The sequence below is a fragment of the Lolium rigidum genome, chromosome 3 (genome assembly GCF_022539505.1).
Source record: "Lolium rigidum isolate FL_2022 chromosome 3, APGP_CSIRO_Lrig_0.1, whole genome shotgun sequence".
In the NCBI taxonomy this organism is placed as follows: domain Eukaryota; kingdom Viridiplantae; phylum Streptophyta; class Magnoliopsida; order Poales; family Poaceae; genus Lolium; species Lolium rigidum.
In genome coordinates, this window is record NC_061510.1 from 343,635,125 (window position 1) to 343,658,008 (window position 22,884).

At 45.5% G+C, this 22,884-nt stretch overlaps 1 protein-coding gene across 1 annotated transcript; it reads left to right on the plus strand.

Moving 5' to 3' along the window:
* Positions 1 to 9,749: 9,749 nt before the first annotated feature.
* Positions 9,750 to 12,104, plus strand: LOC124700183 (pentatricopeptide repeat-containing protein At2g13600-like). The gene has a single exon (XM_047232350.1). It carries the CDS (start codon positions 9,750 to 9,752, stop codon positions 12,102 to 12,104), a length of 2,355 nt encoding a protein of 784 aa, XP_047088306.1.
* The last annotated feature ends 10,780 nt before the right edge of the window (positions 12,105 to 22,884 follow it).

Sequence of the window (22,884 nt, forward strand, 5' to 3'; positions counted from 1 at the left end):
GTGCACATCCGCGTGGCGATGCCGTCCCTCGACACCTAGCTGCCCTCACGTCTATCCAGACGTGAGGGCAGCATCTTGCTTGTTTTTACTTAGTAGATCCGATCTGTTATAGTTGCTCCTTGCTACGCAAGGATTAGTTTAATATCTGCATAGTTAGGCCTTATGCTCGGGGTCGGAGGATCCGGTGGTGCGTTAGATGCTGTTTACCGTCCCTCGCGAGGGATGTTCCGGGGATCAACGTTATGTTGGTTTTTAGGCCTCTCGTAGGGGTAGTTTGCACTCGTCTCTCGTAGCCGCTAGGCCCGATCGCACTTAGGATGTTCCGATTATGCGGTGAAAACCCTAAACTATCGTGGATCGCTTTAGCTTTGTCCTCGATCAAGCGGGATCCCCATGCCATTGTAAATCCAACGTGAAGCATGGGGCGATCGGCTCCATGAGCCGATCCACGAGGAAACCCGAGAGCCGATAGGGCTCGTATTTAATGTGCACGTGTCTACCATGCGGGAACAATCGAAGCACTAACACCTTCCCGACCGGGTCTAGGTCGGTGGCACGCCCTAGCAACCGCCGGGACGTTTTGCCGGAAGATTTGCGGGACGACGCGAGGTGCCAGGGATCCACTAAGCGGCCCTGGGAGCTTCCCGGCTCTTCGTGTTGCTTAACCAAAGCCCGTCGGGGGGTTTTGGAGGGTAACACATTCTGGCACGCCCGGTGGGACATCCACGTGGACATCTTCTGCAACATCCACGTCAACATCGACACCCGAGATGGCAGAAGAACAAATCACCTGCAAGGATCTCCCTGCGGGGCACAAGAAGAAATACGATGAGCTGAAGGCCATCCGTGAAGCCGAACTCATCGGCTCCTTTGGGACAAACCGTTCTCACAACATCAAGCTCAAAGGAAACACGTGTCCGTCGCATGGCGTCAATACAGTAGATCTCAGCCACTCTATAAGGGAGCCAGGGTTCTCCTTTGGTGTCAATATGGCCAGGCTGGTGAACCGCCATAGCACGGGCAAAGCAGAGAACAGCCACTCTCGTGGCAAAGATAAAGAGGAGGCCGTTCCACGCGACCGGCCCCAAGACGACGATAGACGGTACCTAACCAACGAACGGCAGTACGACCGACGTCGGCGCTACGACGGAGACGATGAAAGATATCGTCGGTCTGATGCAAACAGGAGGTATCGTCAGAACAACGGAAACAACGACAGGTACGCCAGAGGAAGGTCAAAGGAACAAGATGACATGGATAGGCACTGGGACTGTCCTTTCTTCAAACATTGCTGGGACTCAGGAGTGAGCCGATTGCCAACAATCGAGAACTGCCCAAAATGCAGACAGCACAGAAGGAGGGCAAGCGAAGTTTCAATGTTCCCTGATGGACTCAGCCATCCTCAGAAGCGTAGGGTGCAACGGCTGCGAAACCTGGAAGAAGCCGAGGCACAGTACCTGTATACGTTGAGAAGAGCACGGCCCGATCTGGCCGTGAAAATTTGGCAAATAGTGGAGACGAAAGCGCGCCCGCCAAAGAAAGTATGGCGCCCAAAACAGGCGAAAGCCGATGCACAGGCATCGGCTGATGCCGATACAGAGACGTCGGCTGATGCGAACATGGTATTCATACTCCCGTCGGAGTTTCGTGCTCCAAGCGACGAGGAAGTTTCAGTGGCTCAATTTGACTGCGGTCCACGACCGGTTATCTTTGAAAAGCCACGAGATAGAAGCTACAGGCATCTAAAAGCCCTATACTTGAAGGGTTACATCAACGGGCAGCCTGTCAGCAAGATGTTGGTTGATACCGGAGCGGCAGACAACATAATGCCGTATTCTATGCTACGTCGTTTGGGACATTCCAGCGACGATCTGATCAAGACCAACATCACATTAAGCGACTTCAACGGCCAGGCGTCAGAAACGAAAGGTGTTCTGAATGTAGAACTTACTGTAGGCCGGAAGACCATACCTACTGCGTTCTTCATCGTTGACAGCAAGAGCAACTACGCCGTCCTATTGGGAAGGGACTGGATTCATGCGAACTGTTGCATCCCGTCTACAATGCACCAATGCATCATACAGTGGGATGGAGATGAGGTGGAAGTCGTTCGGAGCGGATGACTCAATCGAAATATCACTAGCTGCCATGAGCGTGTGGGAAGCAGACGACCAAGAGCCGCTCTCTGGAATCAGTTTAGAGGGTTGTGAGCGGATCGAAGCCTCGAAAAATGGGGTAAGGCTGGTTTTATCCACCGGCCGGACGGAGTAGCAAGTCCAAGGCATTGGACGTACGTGGCAAGGCCGATCCCTGAGATCGGCCCTCAAAAAATGAAAAACAAAGGATCTTATCTCCAGCATGCCACGTAGCTACAATGAAAATCCAAGAAGTTGCAAATCATCGCCAAAGCCTTGCAACGGAAAAGGAGGCCGATTCCCGCAATCGGCCAAAATTATCCTCAACGTACCTTGTCTGCACTCAGCAGTGATCCAACAGATGCCTGAAGAGCCGATACCATCAATTACTTGACAAAATCGGCTCGGGGGGCACATAGAGGGATGAGGATACGAAGCTGGGAGCGAATGTCAAATGTCCAACAGAGCAGCTCAAGTATGGGGGCCGAGATATAAACAAATCGGCCGTAAAACAAAAAAAAAATCGAAAACTCCAAATTGATGAGCACAGCCGATGCAGAAGCATCGACTTAGGAATTCAAAGCCAGTCACCGAGGTACATAGCGATGTTCTGCTGAAGAAGTCCCTCAGTGGAATGGTTGGTGGCTCCATTGGCAAATCCTCGAGGTCAGCAGCGCCTGCGTAAGCATGCAGATCAGGTTCAGCCAATGAACATTCAATTGGCCGTGGCGTCTCTTCCTAGGGCTTGACCAAGGTGGCAGCTTCATCAGACATCGTCACCGTAAACCGCATTAGTCCGCTCAAGGTGGTGAGTTGATCGGAGCAGCAGGACACAAGAATGGAGCTGGGAAGAGTTCAGGGGCCACTGCGTGTGAGGCTTTTTAGTTCAAGAGAGCTGCTGATCCTTCCAGAGCTGTCCTAGTGCACTATCTCCTTGGGCGTAAGCTTTCCTGCCAAGTTTTGTTGAAGAGCTGGAATGGCGCGGGGGGCAGCTCACCTTGGAGGTTCTCTGCTATTGACAGCCGATTCGGTTAGAATCGGCTAACGTTGCGCTACAGTTGGAAAGCCGATGACGACCCATGTGGCTGGTCCACTTCTGTGCTCGCCTGGACCAAGGCTCGGGGGGCAGCTAGCTCTAAAAAATTCCTCATCCTGAAGAGCCAGTGGTGTTGAAATTGGCTATCTCTGCGTCCTAACCATGCTGAACAGGAGAGCTATTGCAGAGTGAAACCACCAGGGTTGACAGGAGGAGTTGGAAGAAGGAGCCATCGTCGTTGATCAGGCTCTAAACCAGTTCGTTGCTGCAAAGAAACAAACGTCACGAGGGAAGCTGTGAGCGAGTGACACCTGTTTTACAGGAGTATCGGCTTCAGGATCAAGATTGTCAGCAACGGACTAAGGAGCTTTCCTGGAAGCATTAATCCAGGAGTTTTCCCGTCAGGACAAATACTACGATCGGATGATTTTAAAGTCCAAGGATCTAGGGGTCTCACAGCTGCACGTTGGACCTGTCCGGTTGGAGGTTTGGATCTGAATTTCATGGATTGCAAGTTAATATCTGAGAAGGTGATTGGATAGACCTGTTTTGCAATCTATTGGAAAAGCTGATGCTTTGCCATCGGCTCATTGAGCATCTACCGAATCGACAATCGGCGGACTCGGTACGAAGGGCGATCGGCTAAATCATCACTAAGGAATCAGTGAAATCAAATGGGGAATTCTTCATTGATAAACAAGGGTTTCTTACATAAAGAGCTGATTGCTCTCAAAAGGAATTGCTAGGGGGAACATTGCCCCATCTACTACCCCTAGCTCTATCCTATCTAAGGGCCGCAGCTGCCTTCATCGTCGCCGTCGCCGCTGTCGGCACTGCTCCCGGCCGGCTCGTCGTCACTGCTGTAGTGACCACCGGCGGGACCTTCATTGTCCTCATCTTCTTCGCTAGCGTCGCCATAGTCGCTGTCGAAGTCACTGATGTTGCCGGGCCAGGGGCAGAGACGCTTGGCCGGCGGTTCGTCGGAGGAGGTGGTGTCCTCCTCCTCTTCCTTCACCTCCTCGGCGGAGGAGTAGCCGTCCCAGGAGAAGCCGTCGTCGTCGCTTGCCTCCTCCGATTGCCCAACGGCAAGGAAGCGAAGGTCGCTCTCCCCGTCCGTTAAGGACTGGTCGTCTTCTGACCAGACGAATGAGTCATGGGTCGACTCGTCCCCGTCGGCTATGGCGCAGCGAATGTTGGCCGCGTGGACCTCCTGTGGGTCCCGTTCAGGCGTTGGCTCACGGGAGGTGGAGGATTGGGTGGAAAGACCCGATGAGGGAGAAGACGAAGAGGAAGACATGGCGGCGGAGGGGGGTTTTTCGGTTTGCCGATAGCTACTGTGGAGCAGGGGGATGAAGAAAGAAGCTACAGGAAGTGGCCAAGTAAAAAGGGGGAATATATGGTTTAATGCATAAGCAGTTCCCGAGGACGTGGTGCCAGAACCGTCAAATCATGCAGAGAAGGCGAGGAGGCAAGACATCATCACGAAGAAAACTGCGACGGTTCTGCCGCGACATGACCCTTCGAGGAAAACAGATGGTTTTGCAATTATCATTATCAAAACCAGGGGGGCATGTGTTACCACCCGATTTTGGCCAAATCAGGAGATGGGCCGTAAGTGAAGATGGGCTTGAAGGACGTACACATGAAGCATCTTTGAAGCGGCCTTGCGCTGAGAGTTCGGGCTTAATTGCCCATGTATCTGTAACATATTAGATCGTATTGTAATTTAGAATTAAGAGATAGAGTCTGGCCCGTGCACGGTTAGGTGCACGCCTCAATTAGAAAGTACCTTGGACTATAAATATGTATCTAGGGTTATCGGAAAAGGAGGACAATCATCGTTCAAACAAACACAAAATACGGCGCATCGCCACCCCTTCTCTTCGAGGGTTTCTCCCGGTAGCACTATGCTGCCTAGATCGCATCTAGCGATCTAGGCAGCGTAAGTTTATTCGTTATCCTTGTACTGCTCGTGCTGAAGCCTTGTTGATGGCGAGCAGTACTATTTATCCTTAGGTGTTTAGGGTCTTGCATCGATGCTTTCGCGTGCACATCTGCGTGGCGATGCCGTCCCTCGACACCTAGCTGCCCTCACGTCTATCCAGACGTGAGGGCAGCATCTTGCTTGTTTTTACTTAGTAGATCCGATCCGTTATAGTTGCTCCTTGCTACGCAAGGATTAGTTTAATATCTGCATAGTTAGGCCTTATGCTGGGGTCGGAGGATCCGGTGGTGCGTTAGATGTCGTTTACCGTCCCTGCGAGGGATGTTCCGGGGATCAACGTTATGTTGGTTTTTAGGCCTCTCGTAGGGGTAGTTTGCACTCGTCTCTCGTAGGCTGCTAGGCCCGATCGCACTTAGGATGTTCCGATTATGCGGTGAAAACCCTAAACTATCGTGGATCGCTTTAGCTTTGTCCTGATCAAGCAGGATCCCCATGCCATTGTAAATCCAACGTGAAGCATGGGGCGATCGGCTCCAGGGAAACCTGAGAGCCGATAGGGCTCGTATTTAATGTGCACGTGTCTACCATGCAGGAACAATCGAAGCACTAACACCTTCCTGACCAGGTCTAGGTCAGGTGGCACGCCCTAGCAACCGCTAGGACGTTTTGCCAGAAGATTTGCGGGACGACGCGAGGTGCCAGGGATCCACTAAGCGGCCCTGGGAGCTTCCCGGCTCTTCGTGTTGCTTAACCAAAGCCCGTCGGGGGGTTTTGGAGGGTAACACAGCTGCCCACCCTTCGGCGCCGAGCCAACCCGCCTCCCTCCAGCGCTATAACGGCCACCCGCCCACCGGCGCACGGTTCCGGCTGCTGGCCGCCCCGCCCGCTAGCGCCGGGCCACCCCTCCATCGGCCTGATATCACGGCCGCCCCTCCCTCCGGCGCTGAGCCAACCTGCCATCGGGCGCAAGGTTCCGGCCGCAGGCCGCCCCGCCTCCGGCGCCGAGCCACATCGCCATTGGCTGCAGGCGGCCCCTACTCCGCCGCGTCCGCGGCAGCTGCGTTCGGGTACCCGCCGCGCGCCTGGACCCACCCGCTTCCCTGGCTTCGCTCCTCCTCACCTCCCGCTAGGCAATGGCGGGCGTCGGCGTTCCTCCAAAAGAGCTGCTCCCGCACGTCTTTGCAGGAGGATGGGGACACGACACCACGTGTGTCCACCCCAACCTGGACCGGCTCACCGTGGTGCATCCTCGCGGCTCTCTCCTTCTTGCCGCGGCTGCCATGGATCTCCTTTTGATTATCAGCGTCGCCGACTCGATTGTGTGCGGTGCGCGCGTGGTAATTGACGCCGGTGGAGAGGGTTAGAGGGAATACCTTGATGCCGGTGGGCGATTGCTAGCTGCCTGGAGGATTGAGAGAAAAGCTTCGTATGGAAACAGAGCTTTGTTTAGGCCTCGGGAGAAAAAATTGCAGGGTTGTTTGGATTTGTAATCGTATATAGCTAGGTTAGTTAGTTATTCCTGGAATCTGTTAGCAATTTTCGTGCGAATCAAATTGAAGCAAGTTGTTGTTTAAACGGAACTTTAGGACTCTGGTGGGACATGCCTGTTCGGAGTCCACATGTAGAAACTTTCTTGGTTGAAGTCCTTCAGATTACGAAGCTAGAGATTTAGGCCATTTCTTGTTTTTATTGAACTTTGGAAAGTAACCATATTTGCAGCCAGTAGTTGTTCTGAACCCCAATTGGCATGCAGCAAAAATCTAAATAGGACATGAATTAAAATCAGGGCCTGAACAATGGAAATGTATCCACGAAATAGTGAATAAATTATCTAACCAGTGCATTACTATGGAAAGCAAATATTACTGTGCATAGAAGATATGACCAGCTTGGGATTTCTAAATCGCAGCCATTTAGGTATTTGATGATGATATTTTAGTTGCTCCCACGGCGAACACCAGCGAGCTTCTAATCTTAATGCTTAGTCAAGTTTTGGTTGTTTTTTCCCTATGTTTTTTAGATGGCAAAATCCCAAAAAATATCATGAATTCATGATGTTAGAGTTTAGTGGTAGTGGTTATAATTACAGCCCTTGGGAAGTTTCATTCGTGGACATTTAACTTATTTGCTCACTGACATGTCTTTTGTCACAGGGAATTCTCCATGTCTTTTGTCACAGGGAATTCTACTACTCTGTCCGGCCCTAAATATTTGTCAGAACTGTTGAGGTCAGAACTTGAAAACCAGGAAAACTCTGTTGCGTTCTCTTACTAAATGTGCAGTCTACTTATTTGTTTGTACTTGAATTACTTACGCTCAGGTTCATGAGACAGCAAGGCCAATTTGCGCGATGAAGACGACGGCCAGCAACGACCCTTTGGTCAGCGAGATGAAGAAGACGGCTGATAGCGACTTTGGTCAGCGCGATGAAGACGACGGCCAGCAGCGACCCAGGTTGTGGTCAGCGTGATGAAGGCGACATTTCCATTTCAAATTTTGAAAAGCTATGTCTAATGGCGTGTTAGTTGAGAAATAGTAGGTGTTTGTTGTGCCATTTGAAATTTTGAAAAGCTACGCCTAATGATGTGGAGTTGTTTGTTACCCACGGGCTGGTATTTCTCCTCGTAGTAAGCGTGGATGGGTGTGTAACGTGACACGAGCTGGAGTTGTTTTGTTAGTTGCGTTTTCTTTGTTTCGCGCGCAGATTTTTTTTTCAAGATTCTGTTGAGATAAATCATCTTGGTAGGATAAAGAGATAAAGACGTGTTAGTTGAGAAATAGTAGGTGTTTCTTGCGTTGAGATAAATCATCTTGGTAGGATAAAGAGATAAAGACGTGTTAGTTGAGAAATAGTAGGAGTTTGTTGCGTTGAGATAAATCATCTTGGATAGTAGACGTGGGGGATATTATTGTCCATCCTGAAAATGTGACACCAGTCATTCACCAGTTTCCTCTTAATAGTAGAGAATCAAATTGAAGCAAGTTGTTGTTTAAACGGAACTTTAGGACTCTGGTGGGACATGCCTGTTCGGAGTCCACATGTAGAAATTTTCTTGGTTGAAGTCCTTCAGATTACGAAGCTAGAGATTTAGGCCCTTTCTTGTTTTTATTGAACTTTGGAAAGTAACCATATTTGCAGCCAGTAGTTGTTCTGAACCCCAATTGGCATGCAGCAAAAATCTAAATAGGACATGAATTAAAATCAGGGCCTGAACAATGGAAATGTATCCACGAAATAGTGAATAAATTATCTAACCAGTGCATTACTATGGAAAGTAAATATTACTGTGCATAGAAGATATGACCAGCTTGGGATTTCTAAATCGGAGCCATTTAGGTATTTGATGATGATATTTTAGTTGCTCCCACGGTGAACACCAGCGAGCTTCTAATCTTAATGCTTAGTCAAGTTTTGGTTGTTTTTTCCCTATGTATTTTAGATGGCAAAATCCCAAAAAATATCATGAATTCATGATGTTAGAGTTTAGTGGTAGTGGTTATAATTACAGCCCTTGGGAAGTTTCATTCGTGGACATTTAACTTATTTGCTCACTGACATGTCTTTTGTCACAGGGAATTCTCCATGTCTTTTGTCACAGGGAATTCTACTACTCGTCCGGCCCTAAATATTTGTCGAACTGTTGAGGTCGAACTTGAAAACCAGGGAAAACTCTGTTGCGTTCTCTTACTAAATGTGCGAGTCTACTTATTTGTTTGTACTTGAATTACTTACGCTCGGGTTCATGAGACAGCAAGGCCAATTTGCGCGATGAAGACGACGGCCAGCAACGACCCTTTGGTCGGCGAGATGAAGAAGATGGCCGATAGCGACTTTGGTCGGCGCGATAAAGACGACGGCCGGCTAGCCGACCCGGGTTGTGGTCAGCGTGATGAAGGCGACATTTCCATTTCAAATTTTGAAAAGCTATGTCTAATGGCGTGTTAGTTGAGAAATAGTAGGTGTTTGTTGTGCCATTTGAAATTTTGAAAAGCTACGCCTAATGATGTGGAGTTGTTTGTTACCCACGGGCTGGTATTTCTCCTCGTAGTAAGCGTGGATGGGTGTGTAACGTGACACGAGCTGGAGTTGTTTTGTTAGTTGCGTTTTCTTTGTTCCGCGCGCAGATTTTTTTTTTCAAGATTCTGTTGAGATAAATCATCTTGGTAGGATAAAGAGATAAAGACGTGTTAGTTGAGAAATAGTAGGTGTTTCTTGCGTTGAGATAAATCATCTTGGTAGGATAAAGAGATAAAGACGTGTTAGTTGAGAAATAGTAGGTGTTTGTTGCGTTGAGATAAATCATCTTGGATAGTAGACGTGGGGGATATTATTGTCCATCCTGAAAATGTGACACCAGGCATTCACCAGTTTGCTCTTAATAGTAGAGATATCAAATATTGGAGCCACGCTGTCGTGGTTTCTCAGATATTTATTCTTTTCGAATGGTGTACCTCAAATGCTCAGCTTTGTGTATCTATAGTGGGCCGGGTAATTTGGGCCGACGTGGTTCTGTTTGGTATGCTTATCCAGCCCATATAACTCGGGAGGCAGCCCAATATATCGCTCAGTGTCCTCCTCGCTAGTCGCCATTGACAATAGTAGCTATTTCTTCAAAGTTGGAGCCATGGGAGCATGAGAGCGGCGGTTCGTGTGAAGCGGCCGCCGCCGCGACCACCGCCGGCGGTGGCGCAGCCAGTTGCCAAGGCGAAGTCAGAGAAGATGCACCCCACTCTAGCCCCCCTCCTGAAAACTTTGAAGGTCCGGTTGGCCATCGGCCCGCCGCTCGCGCCCACGGCGAAGGCCTTCAAGTCCCACGCCGAGATCTGCACCTCCCTCCTCCGCCTGTGCCGCGTCGCCGTCATCGGAAGCGCCTTCCCCGCTTCCACCTCGTCCTTCTCTACCAACCTGCCGCTCGCCCTCTCGCTGCACGCGCACGCTGTGCGCTCCGGCGTCGCCGCCGATCGCTCTGTGGCATCGCACCTCCTCACCACCTACGCCGCCTTCGCTCGCTCCGCGGAGCGCGACCGGGCCTTCCTTGACTGTGTTGCCGCGAATGCGGCTTCCTCCTTCACCTACGACTTCATGGTGTCGGAGCACGTCAAGGCGGGGGACATCCCTGCAGCTCGGAGGCTGTTCGACGGAATGCCCGAGAGGAGCGTCGTGTCGTACACGACCATGGTAGACGCGCTGATGAAGCGTGGCTGCGTGGAAGACGCGGTCGAGCTCTACGAGCAGTGCCCGCTCGGCTCCGTGGCCTTCTTCACCGCCATGATTTCAGGGTTTGTCCGCAACGAGCTCCACCACAGCGCTCTCGGCGTCTTCCACGACATGCTCGGCTGCGGCGTGAGGCCTAACGACATCACCTTCGTATGTGTAATCAAGGCATGCGCGGGCGCGGGAGACTTTAGTGCCGCTATGTCCATCGTTGGATTGGCGGTAAAATCGAACTTCTTCCAGAAAAACATTGAGGTACAGAATTATCTGATCACGCTGTACCGAAGAAAGGGAGATGCGGCTGCTGCCTTCAAGGTGTTCGATGAGATGGAGGTGAAGGATGTGGTCTCGTGGACTGCATTGCTTGATGTGTATGCTGATGCAGGTGACCTTGACGGTGCTCGGCGGGTTCTTCACGCAATGCCTGAGAGGAACGAGGTCTCCTGGGCTACTTTGATTGCGAGGTGTGAGCAGATAGGGGATGCAGCAGAAGCAGTGAGCCTGTACAGTGAAATGCTGGCTGATGGCTGTAGGCCCAACATTTCATGCTTCTCTAGTGTGCTCAGTGCCAGCGCTAGTCTTCAGGACTTGAGAGGAGGAGCGAGGGTCCATGCCCATACCCTAAAGATGGGCTGTAGCACCAATGTCTTTGTGTCCAGCTCTCTGATTGACATGTACTGCAAATCCAACAAGTGCAGAGATGCACAAATAGTTTTTGATACCATCCCACAAAAGAACATAGTGTGCTGGAACTCTCTCATTTCAGGCTACAGCTACAACGGGAAAATGGTGGAAGCTGAGGATCTCTTCAAGAAGATGCCTGCAAGGAATTCAGCTTCATGGAATACGATTATCTCCGGTTACGTGCAAAATCGACAGTTTGTTGATGCGCTCAAATCTTTCAGTGCAATGTTGGCTTCGGGACAGATTCCGGGGAAAATTACATTCTCGAGTGTTCTTCTTGCTTGTGCAAACTTGTGCTCAGTAGAGATGGGCAAGATGGTTCATGCTAAGACCATCAAGCTGGGAATCGAGGAAAGTGTTTTTGTAGGTACTGCACTTAGTGACATGTATGCAAAGTCAGGGGATCTAGAGAGCTCCAAGAAGGTATTTAATCAAATGCCTGAAAGAAATGATGTCACCTGGACTGCCATGATTCAAGGGTTTGCTGAAAATGGTTTCGCAGAGGAATCTATTCTCTTATTTGAGGATATGATGGCAACTGAAATACCACCAAATGAGCATACATTTTTAGCTGTTCTGTTTGCTTGTTCCCATGGTGGTTTGGTGGAGCAAGCTATACACTATTTTGAAACAATGCAGGCATGGGGTCTTTCACCTAAAGCGAAACACTATACATGTATGGTTGATGTCCTAGCTCGAGCCGGTCGGTTGACAGAGGCAGAGGATCTATTGATGAAAACTCCAAGTAGATCAGAAGCAAATTCATGGGCTGCCCTTCTGAGTGCCTGTAGTACTTTCAGGAATGAGGAGATTGGCGAGAGGGCTGCAAAGAAGCTTCGTGAGTTGGAGAAGGATAACACAGCAGGCTATGTGCTACTCTCAAATATGTATGCATCATGTGGAAGATGGAAAGATGCTGCAGAGATGAGGTTACTGATGAAAGGGATTACACTTAAGAAAGAGGGCGGGTGTAGCTGGGTTCAAGTAAGAGGTGAATATCACGCCTTCTTTTCTTGGGAGGCGAGGCATCCACTGTCACTGGAAATTGATGAGATCTTGGATTTACTAACATGGGAACTGTCCATTTGAAGTTGTTGTGTTAGCAGAATGTCAGTGAGGACAGTCTTTGACAAAAGATTTCCTACAGATACCGATAACACAATGGATTAATTTCTGGATAATGATCTGAAGGAGTTGAGTGTGGCCCCCCCAATATTGCTTGCCATGATGTACTAAATTGTAAAAACAAGATTTCCTCATCCACAAATCGAGCTGTAAATTCTGTAGCAGGTTCGCGATTGCATTCACCAAGTAGAATGGCTAGTGCAGTTACTGCAAAATAGGTAGAATATACTTGGAAAATCATGCTGATTTAGAACAGTACTATCATTATAGTATGACCCTGCTCCTGGAACATTATCATTTTACATGGGTATATAAACCTGGAATGTCTGGCGTTCATATGATTTGACGTGAATTGATGTCCAATAAACATCAGAGAATGAAACTCATCATTCTCACTGTCCTATTTTCTTATTACACCTTTTTTGGGCTCCTCTGCTTTGGGATTCAAATGATGAATACAGAGAACAGTGTTACATGTTTTAGAGGATGTAAATATAATACAGAAGATGTGTCTTGTTACAAACTTGCCCAAGCATGACAAGCTACGCTAGGTGCCGTGTCGTCTTTTTGTTGGAACTTTGGACTTACTGTTGAAATGGTAAACCCTGTCACAGCCTCAACATTTCAGTCCGAGAAGGAGAAAAAGCTAGTACATCAAGTTGAGGAAGAACTTTGCAACTTGAAAGACCAAACCTTGCAAAGTTGCAATTCAGGTAAATACTTTATTCCTACGGGTAGAAACCTTTGCAGTTATCATCTGTTGTCATATGTTACGTACTAGTTCTCAGTGTGGTTTATTATTCTTCATGCATTGTTTTGATGCAGCTAGCAAGCCTTGCTTGGTCCTTGGCCGTATCTCAGTATATGCAAGTGCATATATGCGGAACTGGTGCACAAAAGGTGCATATTATTTTGTCGAAGTTCTTCTGTACCATTTAGCAGATAGAATATTCTTTTGTATATATGGTTGGGCATCAATCTACATATGGTTACTTGTTCATTCTCTGTTATGATTTGTGCAGTATTTGTGTCTCTGATCCCATTACTTAAGATCTAAAATCTTAGTTCGAAAGTAGTACACTCTGCAGAAGGGAGGTGAATTTGGCCTGTGTTACACGGGAATTTCTCTTAACCTTTGCTTTGTTACCTTTTGTTCTATGCAGACTTCTCTACATAACTGAAAAGACTGCCATAATCTACTATTTTCCTAAAAATAATGAAATTAGCTGTACAGCTCAAGATCTTGTCATTCAGGGATGCTTCGATGAGGAATGCCTACCCATAACACTGCATATTTTGTACAAAGTGAAGAAGGTTCTATACTCGCTAAAACCAAGCACCCGTGCAGTTCCAATAGTTCTTTCAATATGCCCTTCTGTTTTGATTGTATGAATTCTCTTAAACAAACAGTATCTATTTTATGAGTATTGTTACTCTTCTTTTAAGAAAAAGTTTGAGCTGGTATCCTCCTATGCATGACAGGTGTACATTAGACATGTTGCATATGTGTACAATTGATCAAAGAGATCGTGTGAAGTGTGAACATGCATTTGTTGTATGGTACTGAACCATTTCCGTGCTTGATTGTGAAATCCTCATCAATCCACCATTAAGCAAATAAGTTTCTAATGTAATGGGAGCAACGGGGTATTTAATATTGTGGGTAAATTGGTTGCTGTTTTAATCAATATGGTATCGGAGCAAAGATATCTCTTGTTCAAGACCAGACCAATGAAGTATCTAATAAAATTATCAGATAAATCCATTGCCCTTCTGGATTAGTTCGTAGCAGGTAGCCAGAACAAGGCCTTAGTTGGTATCATAGAAATGACAGCATAAACATAAAGGCTGCTAATCACAGAATTCAGAAACACCAATCAACCCCGTAGATAGATTTATTTCTTATCCGCTGATTAGTGAGAGGCTAAGGCACATATGTTAGCTAGATATAATGCGCATAAATTAAACATAAAGTTCGGCCGCCAAGTACAGCTGCGCAAGTGTTGATGTCTCAGGCCTTTGATGGTCCCTGCTGGGACTGCTCAAACGTGGGCTTAAATAGATTGTCAATGTGAAGTCAAAGAATGAGCAAGCCATCAAATATGAGAAGCATGAGTACGTGGATAACATAGGCGGAGCGGATGTGGAGATGCTGACCAGTGACCAACATGCTCAAGGAATTTCTCCATTGCTAGAGGTAAAACGACTTATATAATCATCTATATATCTAACCAATAGGAAAAGAACTCCCCGATTTTTCCATTTTGAGGAGGAATGCATGCCAAAGCTCAAGATAGTTGATGTAGACTTGGGGAACAACACTTATTTACATACTCCCTCCGTCCGTGTTTAATCGACGCCGGATGTACATACACTCTGTACTACCTACCCTTGACATCGCGTCAATTTAATAAGAACGGAGGTAGTAGCTGCGACTCAGTGGTAATAATAATAACCTTTTGCCGATCCATGCAACGGATAAGCTAGAAGCCAAGAGTGTTAGAGGATGTTGTGGGAGGGTAGTCAGTAGTGCCCTGGCCTCGCAGTGAGTTGCACACCGTCATTCTTGTCGAGCGACAAACTTTGCGCCATACTGTATTGCATGCAGCATACAATTTTTTTTCCATGAGCACCCATCAATGAGGATGAAAGCCAGAGACTTCAAGGTTCCTGGCGCCTCTCATCCCCAACGAGCAAGTGCTCCAGCAACACAGCTCCTGTTTTAATATCCCCTCTGTTTAAACACCAACCGTGTCATCAGTTTGGAGCAACAATTGATGAACAGTTCTAGTTTTTGAAGAAAATTTTGATAGTAAGCTATCAAGGCAGGCTCAGTTTACTTGCTTGTTAATATGAGAACACATAGATGTAGTGTGGAGGCTCTTTTATACCCAGTGATCCAAGAATAGAGCCACGCTTTGCTACAGATGGAGGAAAGTGCATGTATATTCAGCTCGCCAACCATCATTCATACACTTAACACATGCACTTTAAAAGGAAGCTGCTTTCCGGCAGAAAAATTAATATAAGAAGGCAAAATCGAGGTAGCACGCATATGCTGGTTAATCTTATGGTTTTGCAATATTTCGGTGGAATAGTACAACCATTGGTGGATAGTACCCCGTCCCAGCAATGTTTAGATGCTGCAGTACTAGACTCAATTGGTAGCATCAGTACCTAGCAATTTTATAGATGTGGAGACGTAGAAATGAAATTGATAAGTTTGCTAAGGAAGATAATTCTCGGTGACAGTTTTCACGTACACACCATACAACTTACTCAATTTCAGTATCAATTCCATTTCAATAGGAGAACCCATATAGCAACGAAGTCTGAAGTCAGAGAATAAATATGCCCCTCTAGCCCCCCTCCTCAAATCATTCAAGGAATCATTCAATCAAGGGATAAGCGGGGTCTACCTTTTATCTACCGATGATGCGGTCGGATTTGTTCCCTAATGTATGTGTCTGATTCGTTTTCTTCATGAGGATTTGTTCTGCATGCTCAGTGAATTAAATTTGCCATCAGCTTCAAACAGATCATCAATCTAACCAATTTTTATTGTTTCCAACGGCTACAGAGACAACGGTTGGGTTTTAACCAGCATGAGACGTACATGTAGTTACCAGATTGACTTTATACATGATAGCTTTCAACAAAAAAGAAGCATCGAGTTTACACACGATGCATTCAGCAGGCTCAACTTCAATAGGAACAAGAGGTGGACAAATTTATAAGAACAGTAAATTGTCAAATGAAGATTCCTCATAACATACACTTTGCAGTTGTAAAGATTTCCAGCTTGAATATGTAGCCAAATATATCTAATTTTATTCATTGTCTTGGTCTGGTTCACAACATAGATACACTAGTTAACATAGATCAGCTAGCTACTAGGAGCCAAACGCATACTTGTCAATACATGAGTAAACCTGGAGCAAATTTTAGTCTCAATTTCTCAACTAACTGGTAATTACAAGACAAACAAACCGGAGAAAATCAGAGTCTCAAATCCCAGCCGCCGCAAGCATGTTCACAACTAACTGGTTAGTAGAACACAAACAACCTGGAGCAAATCAGTGTCTCAAATCCCAGCCGCCGCAAGCATGTCCACAAGCCAACAATCACGACGCTAATATTGCAGGTTCTTTCCACTGATTTCTTACCATCAAAACAACAGGAAACAAGCCTCAAGTCAAAGAATTGTAGCTACTGCTCAGGGCTGTTGATGCACAGTCGGCAAGGATCAACAAAAATTTGGCACAGCTGGAACACACAACGATCAACATGCAGCCTCTTTTTGGCTTCCCACGTGTACAAGACAGACTCACAAATGGCCTTGCAAATTGTCAACTACTCTTTCTGTCTTCTCTTCCTGGATCCTCTTCAATGTCCTTAACCAAGGAGCCGACAAAAAAGATTGATTTAGGAATGAGTCTGTAGATAACATTGATGGAATGGATGTGGAGATGCCGAACTACGCACTCCAGGGACTTTACCGGGGGAAGAGGTAAACAATAGAAAAAGAACTCCCCAGCTGTTCTGTTTTCAGGAAGCAGTGCCATCGAGCGCTTGCCAAACCTTAAATAGGTGTGACTCAAGTGAATTCTAACTGACGATGCTGAGGCTGAAAAGGGGGCGCTCCTGGATGGATAGTCAGTCGTGCCGTCACGGTAAGTTACGAAACATATACCGATGCGTCAGTGACAAACTTTGTGGCCTACTGTATGGCACGTAGAATGCACCTTGATTAACAAAGCTGGAGACTTCAAGGGTCCTGGTGCCTCTCATCCCCAGCGAGCAAGTATTCCAGCAATACAGCTCCTGTTTTAACATTCCCACTGAGCTGTCGAGGCAGGCTCAGTTTACTTGCTTGTTAATATGAGAACTCGGAGATGAGTGTGGAGGCTCTTTTATACCCAGTGATCGAAGAATAGATCGAGCCACGGTTTCCTAGAGATGGAGGAAAGTGCATGTATATTCAGCTCACCAACCATCATTCATATGCTTAACACATGCACTTTAAAAGGAAGCTGCTTTCCCGCTGAGAAATTAATACTCCCTCTGGTTCATATTACTTGCCATTAATATGAACGTATCTAGAACTAAAATGTATCTAGATATATCCATACTAGAGTCAACTAATATGTTTGGAGGAAGTATAAGAAGGAAAAATCTAGTTAGCACACATATGGCGGTTAATCGTATGGTTTTGCAGTATTTCGGTGGAATAGTACAGCCATTGAGGGATAGTACCCCGTCCCAGCAATCTTGAGATACTGCAGTACCAGGTTCAATTGGTAGCATCGGTACCTAGCAATTTTATAGATGCAGAGACGTTGAAATGAAATTGATGATTTTGCTAAGATAATGCTCGATGACAGTTTTTTACGTACACACCATACAACTTACTCAGTTTCAGCACTATCGGTTCCATTTCATTAGGAGAACCCATATAACGAAGTTAAGGAGGGAAGAAGCAGATGAATGGATGGGATAGAACGTCTCAGACGCATATGATTGCTGACTTGTCGTGTGAATTGTGAAATAAAAGTACTCCCTCCGATCCATATTATTTGATGCTAAAATGGATGTATCTATAACTAAACTACGTCTAGATACGTCTATATTAGCATCAAGTAATATGAATCGAAGGTAGTACCATGTTCCTTAAATGAGGCGTGATTATGGCATCATGGATCCGATGGGTCACCCATTCATCGTGAGGACAGTCCCCTGGTAACTTTGGTGTTTCCCTCCTGTAGTAATAGCTACCATCTACTCCCTTCGATCTGAAAAGATCGACGCGGAGATCGTGTTACGATAGGGAACACTAGCATATGGTCCCACATCGATTAGATAGGATAGGAGGTAATAGGCAATCAATCAAGGGATAATCCGAATCTACCTTTTATCTACTGATGATGCGGCCGGATTTGTTCCCTAATGTACGTGTTTGATTTGTTTTCTTTATGCGATGGATTTGCTCTGCATACTCAGTGAATTAAATTTGCTATCAGCTTCAAACAGATCATCAATCTAACCATTTTTTTTGTTTCCAACAGCTACAGAGAGAACCGTTGGGTTTTAACCAGCATGCGTACATGTTATCAGATTGAGTTTATACACACGATGCATTCAGCAGGCTCAACTTCAATATGAACAAGAGGTGGACAAATTTATAAGAACAGTTTTTTTTTTCTTTTTTCCAAACGATCCACCAAGGATCGAATTTTCATTATCATAGGAGATAACGAAAATACATCAGTATTCACGAAACAGCAAAACAAAAGCGGAGGATCGCCGCCTAAAGCTAGCGTTTAAGGGGAGGGAATTACAGGACCAACAAGTACTCATAAAAGGTTAACAGTTTTCAGCCAAAAAGGGGAACAATTTAAAGCCTAACTCCCAAGGCAATCAGACATCAGCATCATCACTTGCATCTTCTCCAGATCTGTTGTCCTCCAGACGCAGAAGATCCCCACGGCCATCACTTCCAGAGGATCTAACTCCAGCCACCTCAGCTAGACGCAAAAGTCCATCCGCACCAGCATGAAGATCTGATGCATCCTGTTCTCCATGTAAACCTGCCCAATATTTCATAAAAACAGCAGCATAGCTGATTAGATCAAAAGGAGAACTGATCATTTTTTGTTCAAAGCAGGCTTTATTTCTAGTTTTCCAAATAGCCCAGCAGATAGCTGCTAAACCAGCTATCTGGACGTTGCGACTGACAGAAGCAAATTGGGGAAACCACCAAAAAAATTGGGAAAAGCTCCCAGGTCGAGTAGGAGATTTAACAGAAGTAGCTACTGCACTCCAGACAAATTTGGCTGCAGAACAGCCAAAGAAAAGATGAGAAATGGTTTCTTGTTCATTGCAAAACTGACAACTGGGACTTCCAGACCAATTGCGTTTGAGGAGGTTGTCCTTGGTGGCTATTGCATTATGCCAAATCAACCAGAGCCAAATTTTGATTTTGAGAGGAACTTTGCTCTTCCATAAATGCTTAAAGGATCTGTCTCTACCATTTCCACATATCTGTCTGTATACCGATTTCACAGTGAAGCAGCCGTTTTTTGACCATTTCCATCTAGGAATATCTCTTTCATGAGTCAAGTTTACTTGCATCATCAACTGAAGTAACCCAGCCTCCTGAATGATGAGATCAGGAGTCAACCATCTTCTATAGGAGAATCTCCATCCCATATCAGCAGCTCCAGCCACAGTAACATTTTGTTCATTACAAATATCAAACAACACAGGGAACATATCTTTGAGGGGCCTTGTGCTACACCAGGAATCTCCCCAAAAACTGGTTAACAAGCCATTCCCAACATTCATTCTTCTGCCATAAAGGTACAGTTCCCTGACTTTTAGCATATCAGACCAAAGGGGAGAATCTCTTGGTCTGCTTTTTGCAAAGTAAATGCCTTTTCCTCTCATAAAATCTTGCCAAAGCCCAGTATCATGCTCCAGCTTCCACCACCACTTACACATCAGACTAATATTAAATTTAGTCAAATCTTTAACACCTAAGCCACCTTTTTGCTTTGGCTTACAAATCCATCTCCATTTCACAAAATGATATTTTCTTTTATCAGCACTTCCAGCCCAAAAGAAAGATCTAATAGGCTTATCAATCTGTTCAATATTTGTTTTGTGCAACAGCCTCAAGGACATCTGATACACTGCAGTACTGGCCAAACAAGCATCTATTTTGACCAATCTTCCACCAATGGACATAGAATTACCAATCCATCCACACATTTTCTTCTTGGTCTTTTCCTCCAAGAATCTCATGTCAGACACTGATGCCCTTCTTGCACAAACAGGAGTTCCCAAATACTTGATGGGCCAACTGCCCATCTGACATTTGAACAGCTCAGCAAAAAAACTCTGTTTTATACTGTCATCAAGAATCATCATAGCTTCACTTTTATCAAAATTAATTTTCAATCCAGACATGGACTCAAAAATGTAGAGCAACAGTTTCAGGTTGATTGCTTGCTGCACATCATCTTGTATCAGTAGAATGGTGTCATCAGCATACTGTAAGATTGCAACCCCATTCTGTACCATATTATCTGCCAATCCTGTGATTAGCCCATTGGCTTGAGCTAGGTGGATCATTTTAGCCAGACTGTTAGCAGCCATATTAAATAGGAAGGGGGCAAAGGGATCACCTTGCCTCACTCCCTTATGACTAGTGAAATATGGGCCCACTTTGTCATTAACTTTGACACTGAGGGTCCCACCAGCAACTGATTTTTTAATCCACTGCATCCAATTATCACTAAAACCTTTCTGTTTACAACAATCAAATAGGAAACCCCAGTTTACTTTATCATATGCTTTTTCAAAGTCAATTTTTAGGATTACCCCCTGTTTCTTCCTGGTTTTTTCCTCTCTCAGGATTTCCTGAAGCAACATCACACCATCTGCTATGTATCTTCCTTTAATAAAAGCTGTCTGGCAGGGAAGCAAAAGCTTACTCATCATAGGAGATACTCTAACAGTCAAAGTCTTTGTCACAATCTTGAAGAACACTTGTAACAAACAGATTGGCCTAAACTTTTGAATAATATCAGCATCAGCAGATTTTGGAATAAGGGTAATGATCCCATAATTAATTCTGTCCAGTCCAATCTTATGATCAAATAAATCATTGAAAACATGCAGGATATCAAATTTGATAATATCCCAACAATGTTGATAAAATTCAATGGGGAAACCATCAGGACCAGCTGCTTTGTTCTTCTCCATGTGATCAACAACATCTTTGATCTCTTCCAAGGTAAACTGTCTATCCATCTCAACACAATCAAGAGTATTGAGTTTTTCTCTTTCTGTCCAGACATCATCTCTCAATCTAATCCCAGGGTCAGCAACTGGACCAAACAGATCCTTGTAAAAGGCAGTAGCATGCTCCAACAAAGCAGCATCACCTTGGATAATTGTGTCTCTATCTTTCAACGAGAAAATAGTTCTCTTCCTTTTACACCCATTGGCAGCTCTATGAAAGAAAGCAGAATTGCTATCACCATGGAGGAGCCAATTCTCTCTAGACCTTTGTCTCCAGAAAGATTCTTCATTGTCCAAAACTGACAATAGGTCCTGCTGCAGTGTACATCTCCTTACTCTTTGTGATGGAGATAAAGGGCCAATCTCCTCCAGCTCCTCTAATTCCCTCAGTTCATTGGAAATATCTTTCTTCTTTTTAATATCTGCTCCTCTCAGATTAGCCCCCCAACCTTTCAGAGCTTTCTTGACATTTTTTAGTTTCTTCATTAATCTGTCCAGACTGTCTCTGGCATGAACTGGTTGCTCCCAGCATCTTTTGACTCTGTCCAGGAAACTGTCCTCTTTGAGCCATCTTTTTTCGAATCTAAAATCTTTTTTCTTTACCATGATATCCAGAGTATCCAAAATCAAAGGATTATGATCAGATACATCTCTCACCAACTTGTGAACTGTTACAAGAGGAAAAAGTTCCTCCCAAGAACTACTCATCAGAAATCTGTCTAACTTTTCCAGGGTGGGATCACAATGGTTATTAGACCATGTAAATTGACCACCAGCCATATGAATCTCTCTCAAAGCACAGGTATTAATGATGGAGTTGAAAATATCTGACCATTTGTTATGAGACATGGGTTTATTCTTTTCATTGGAAAATCTCAAGATATTGAAGTCACCTCCAACCAAAATTGGTAGAGTTTGATTGCTGCATGTATTACCAAGCTCCACCAGAAATTCCTCTTTGTCAGAGGCCTGAGCAGCTCCATAAATGATAATGAAGCACCATTTCATATTTAATTTGAGATCAAGCAAGGTAACCTTGATGTGAAATTTCCCAACAGAAGTATCACAAATGGTAAACCTGGATAGCCTAAAGTCACCCAGGATACCTCCACTTCTGCCAACAGAGCTGATCCATTTCCAATCAAAATCACCACCAGGGTCAATTCTCCTGAGAAAAGCAGGAGAATAATCTTTTTTGATTGTTTCCTGAAGACCAATAAAATCCAACTGTTGATCTTTGATCAAATTTGCCAAGAAGGCACTCATTCCCTTTTTTCCAACACCTCTGCAATTCAAGGAAGCACCTATCATAGATACTTTGAATTTTTTTTCCTGTTTCTGGTTCCAGCAATAATGCCACACAAAGGGTGGTCAATTCTTGCTTTCACCTGGGCAGCACTTGATTTTGATTGTGCTCCCAAAGTGACATCAGCTGATGTCAACTGTGATCCACTTCTCCCAATCTTACAGGCAGACTTTTTATTTCTTCTTTTTCTTCTGGATAAAACAGGAGTGAAAGCCTCCTCCTCTATATCCCTGTCACTTTCACTTTGTTCCTCACCCAGACCCAGTAGCAGGATAGGATTTGAGTCAACATCATTGGAATTCACAGCAGTTTTTTGTACCACAACCATATTATGTCTAGCAGTTTCCAAATCTTTCAAGTAACTAACATTTTCAAGAGAAAAGGAAGTAGGGCAAACTCCCATTTCAAGAGCTCTAGCTAAAATCTCTTCATCATCTAATAAAGCAAAGGAGTTGTGAGTATTTAAATTTGTACCTGGGATATTGCTGGCTTCAGTATTCTCCATATCACTAGAACCAATCCATGCGTTGTGAGTTCCTCTGGCTCCAACTCTGGAACTCATCCTGGGAGCAGGATGTTGTTGATTTCCACCAGAAGAAGAGGGATTGCCAACACCTGGAATATCAATGGTGG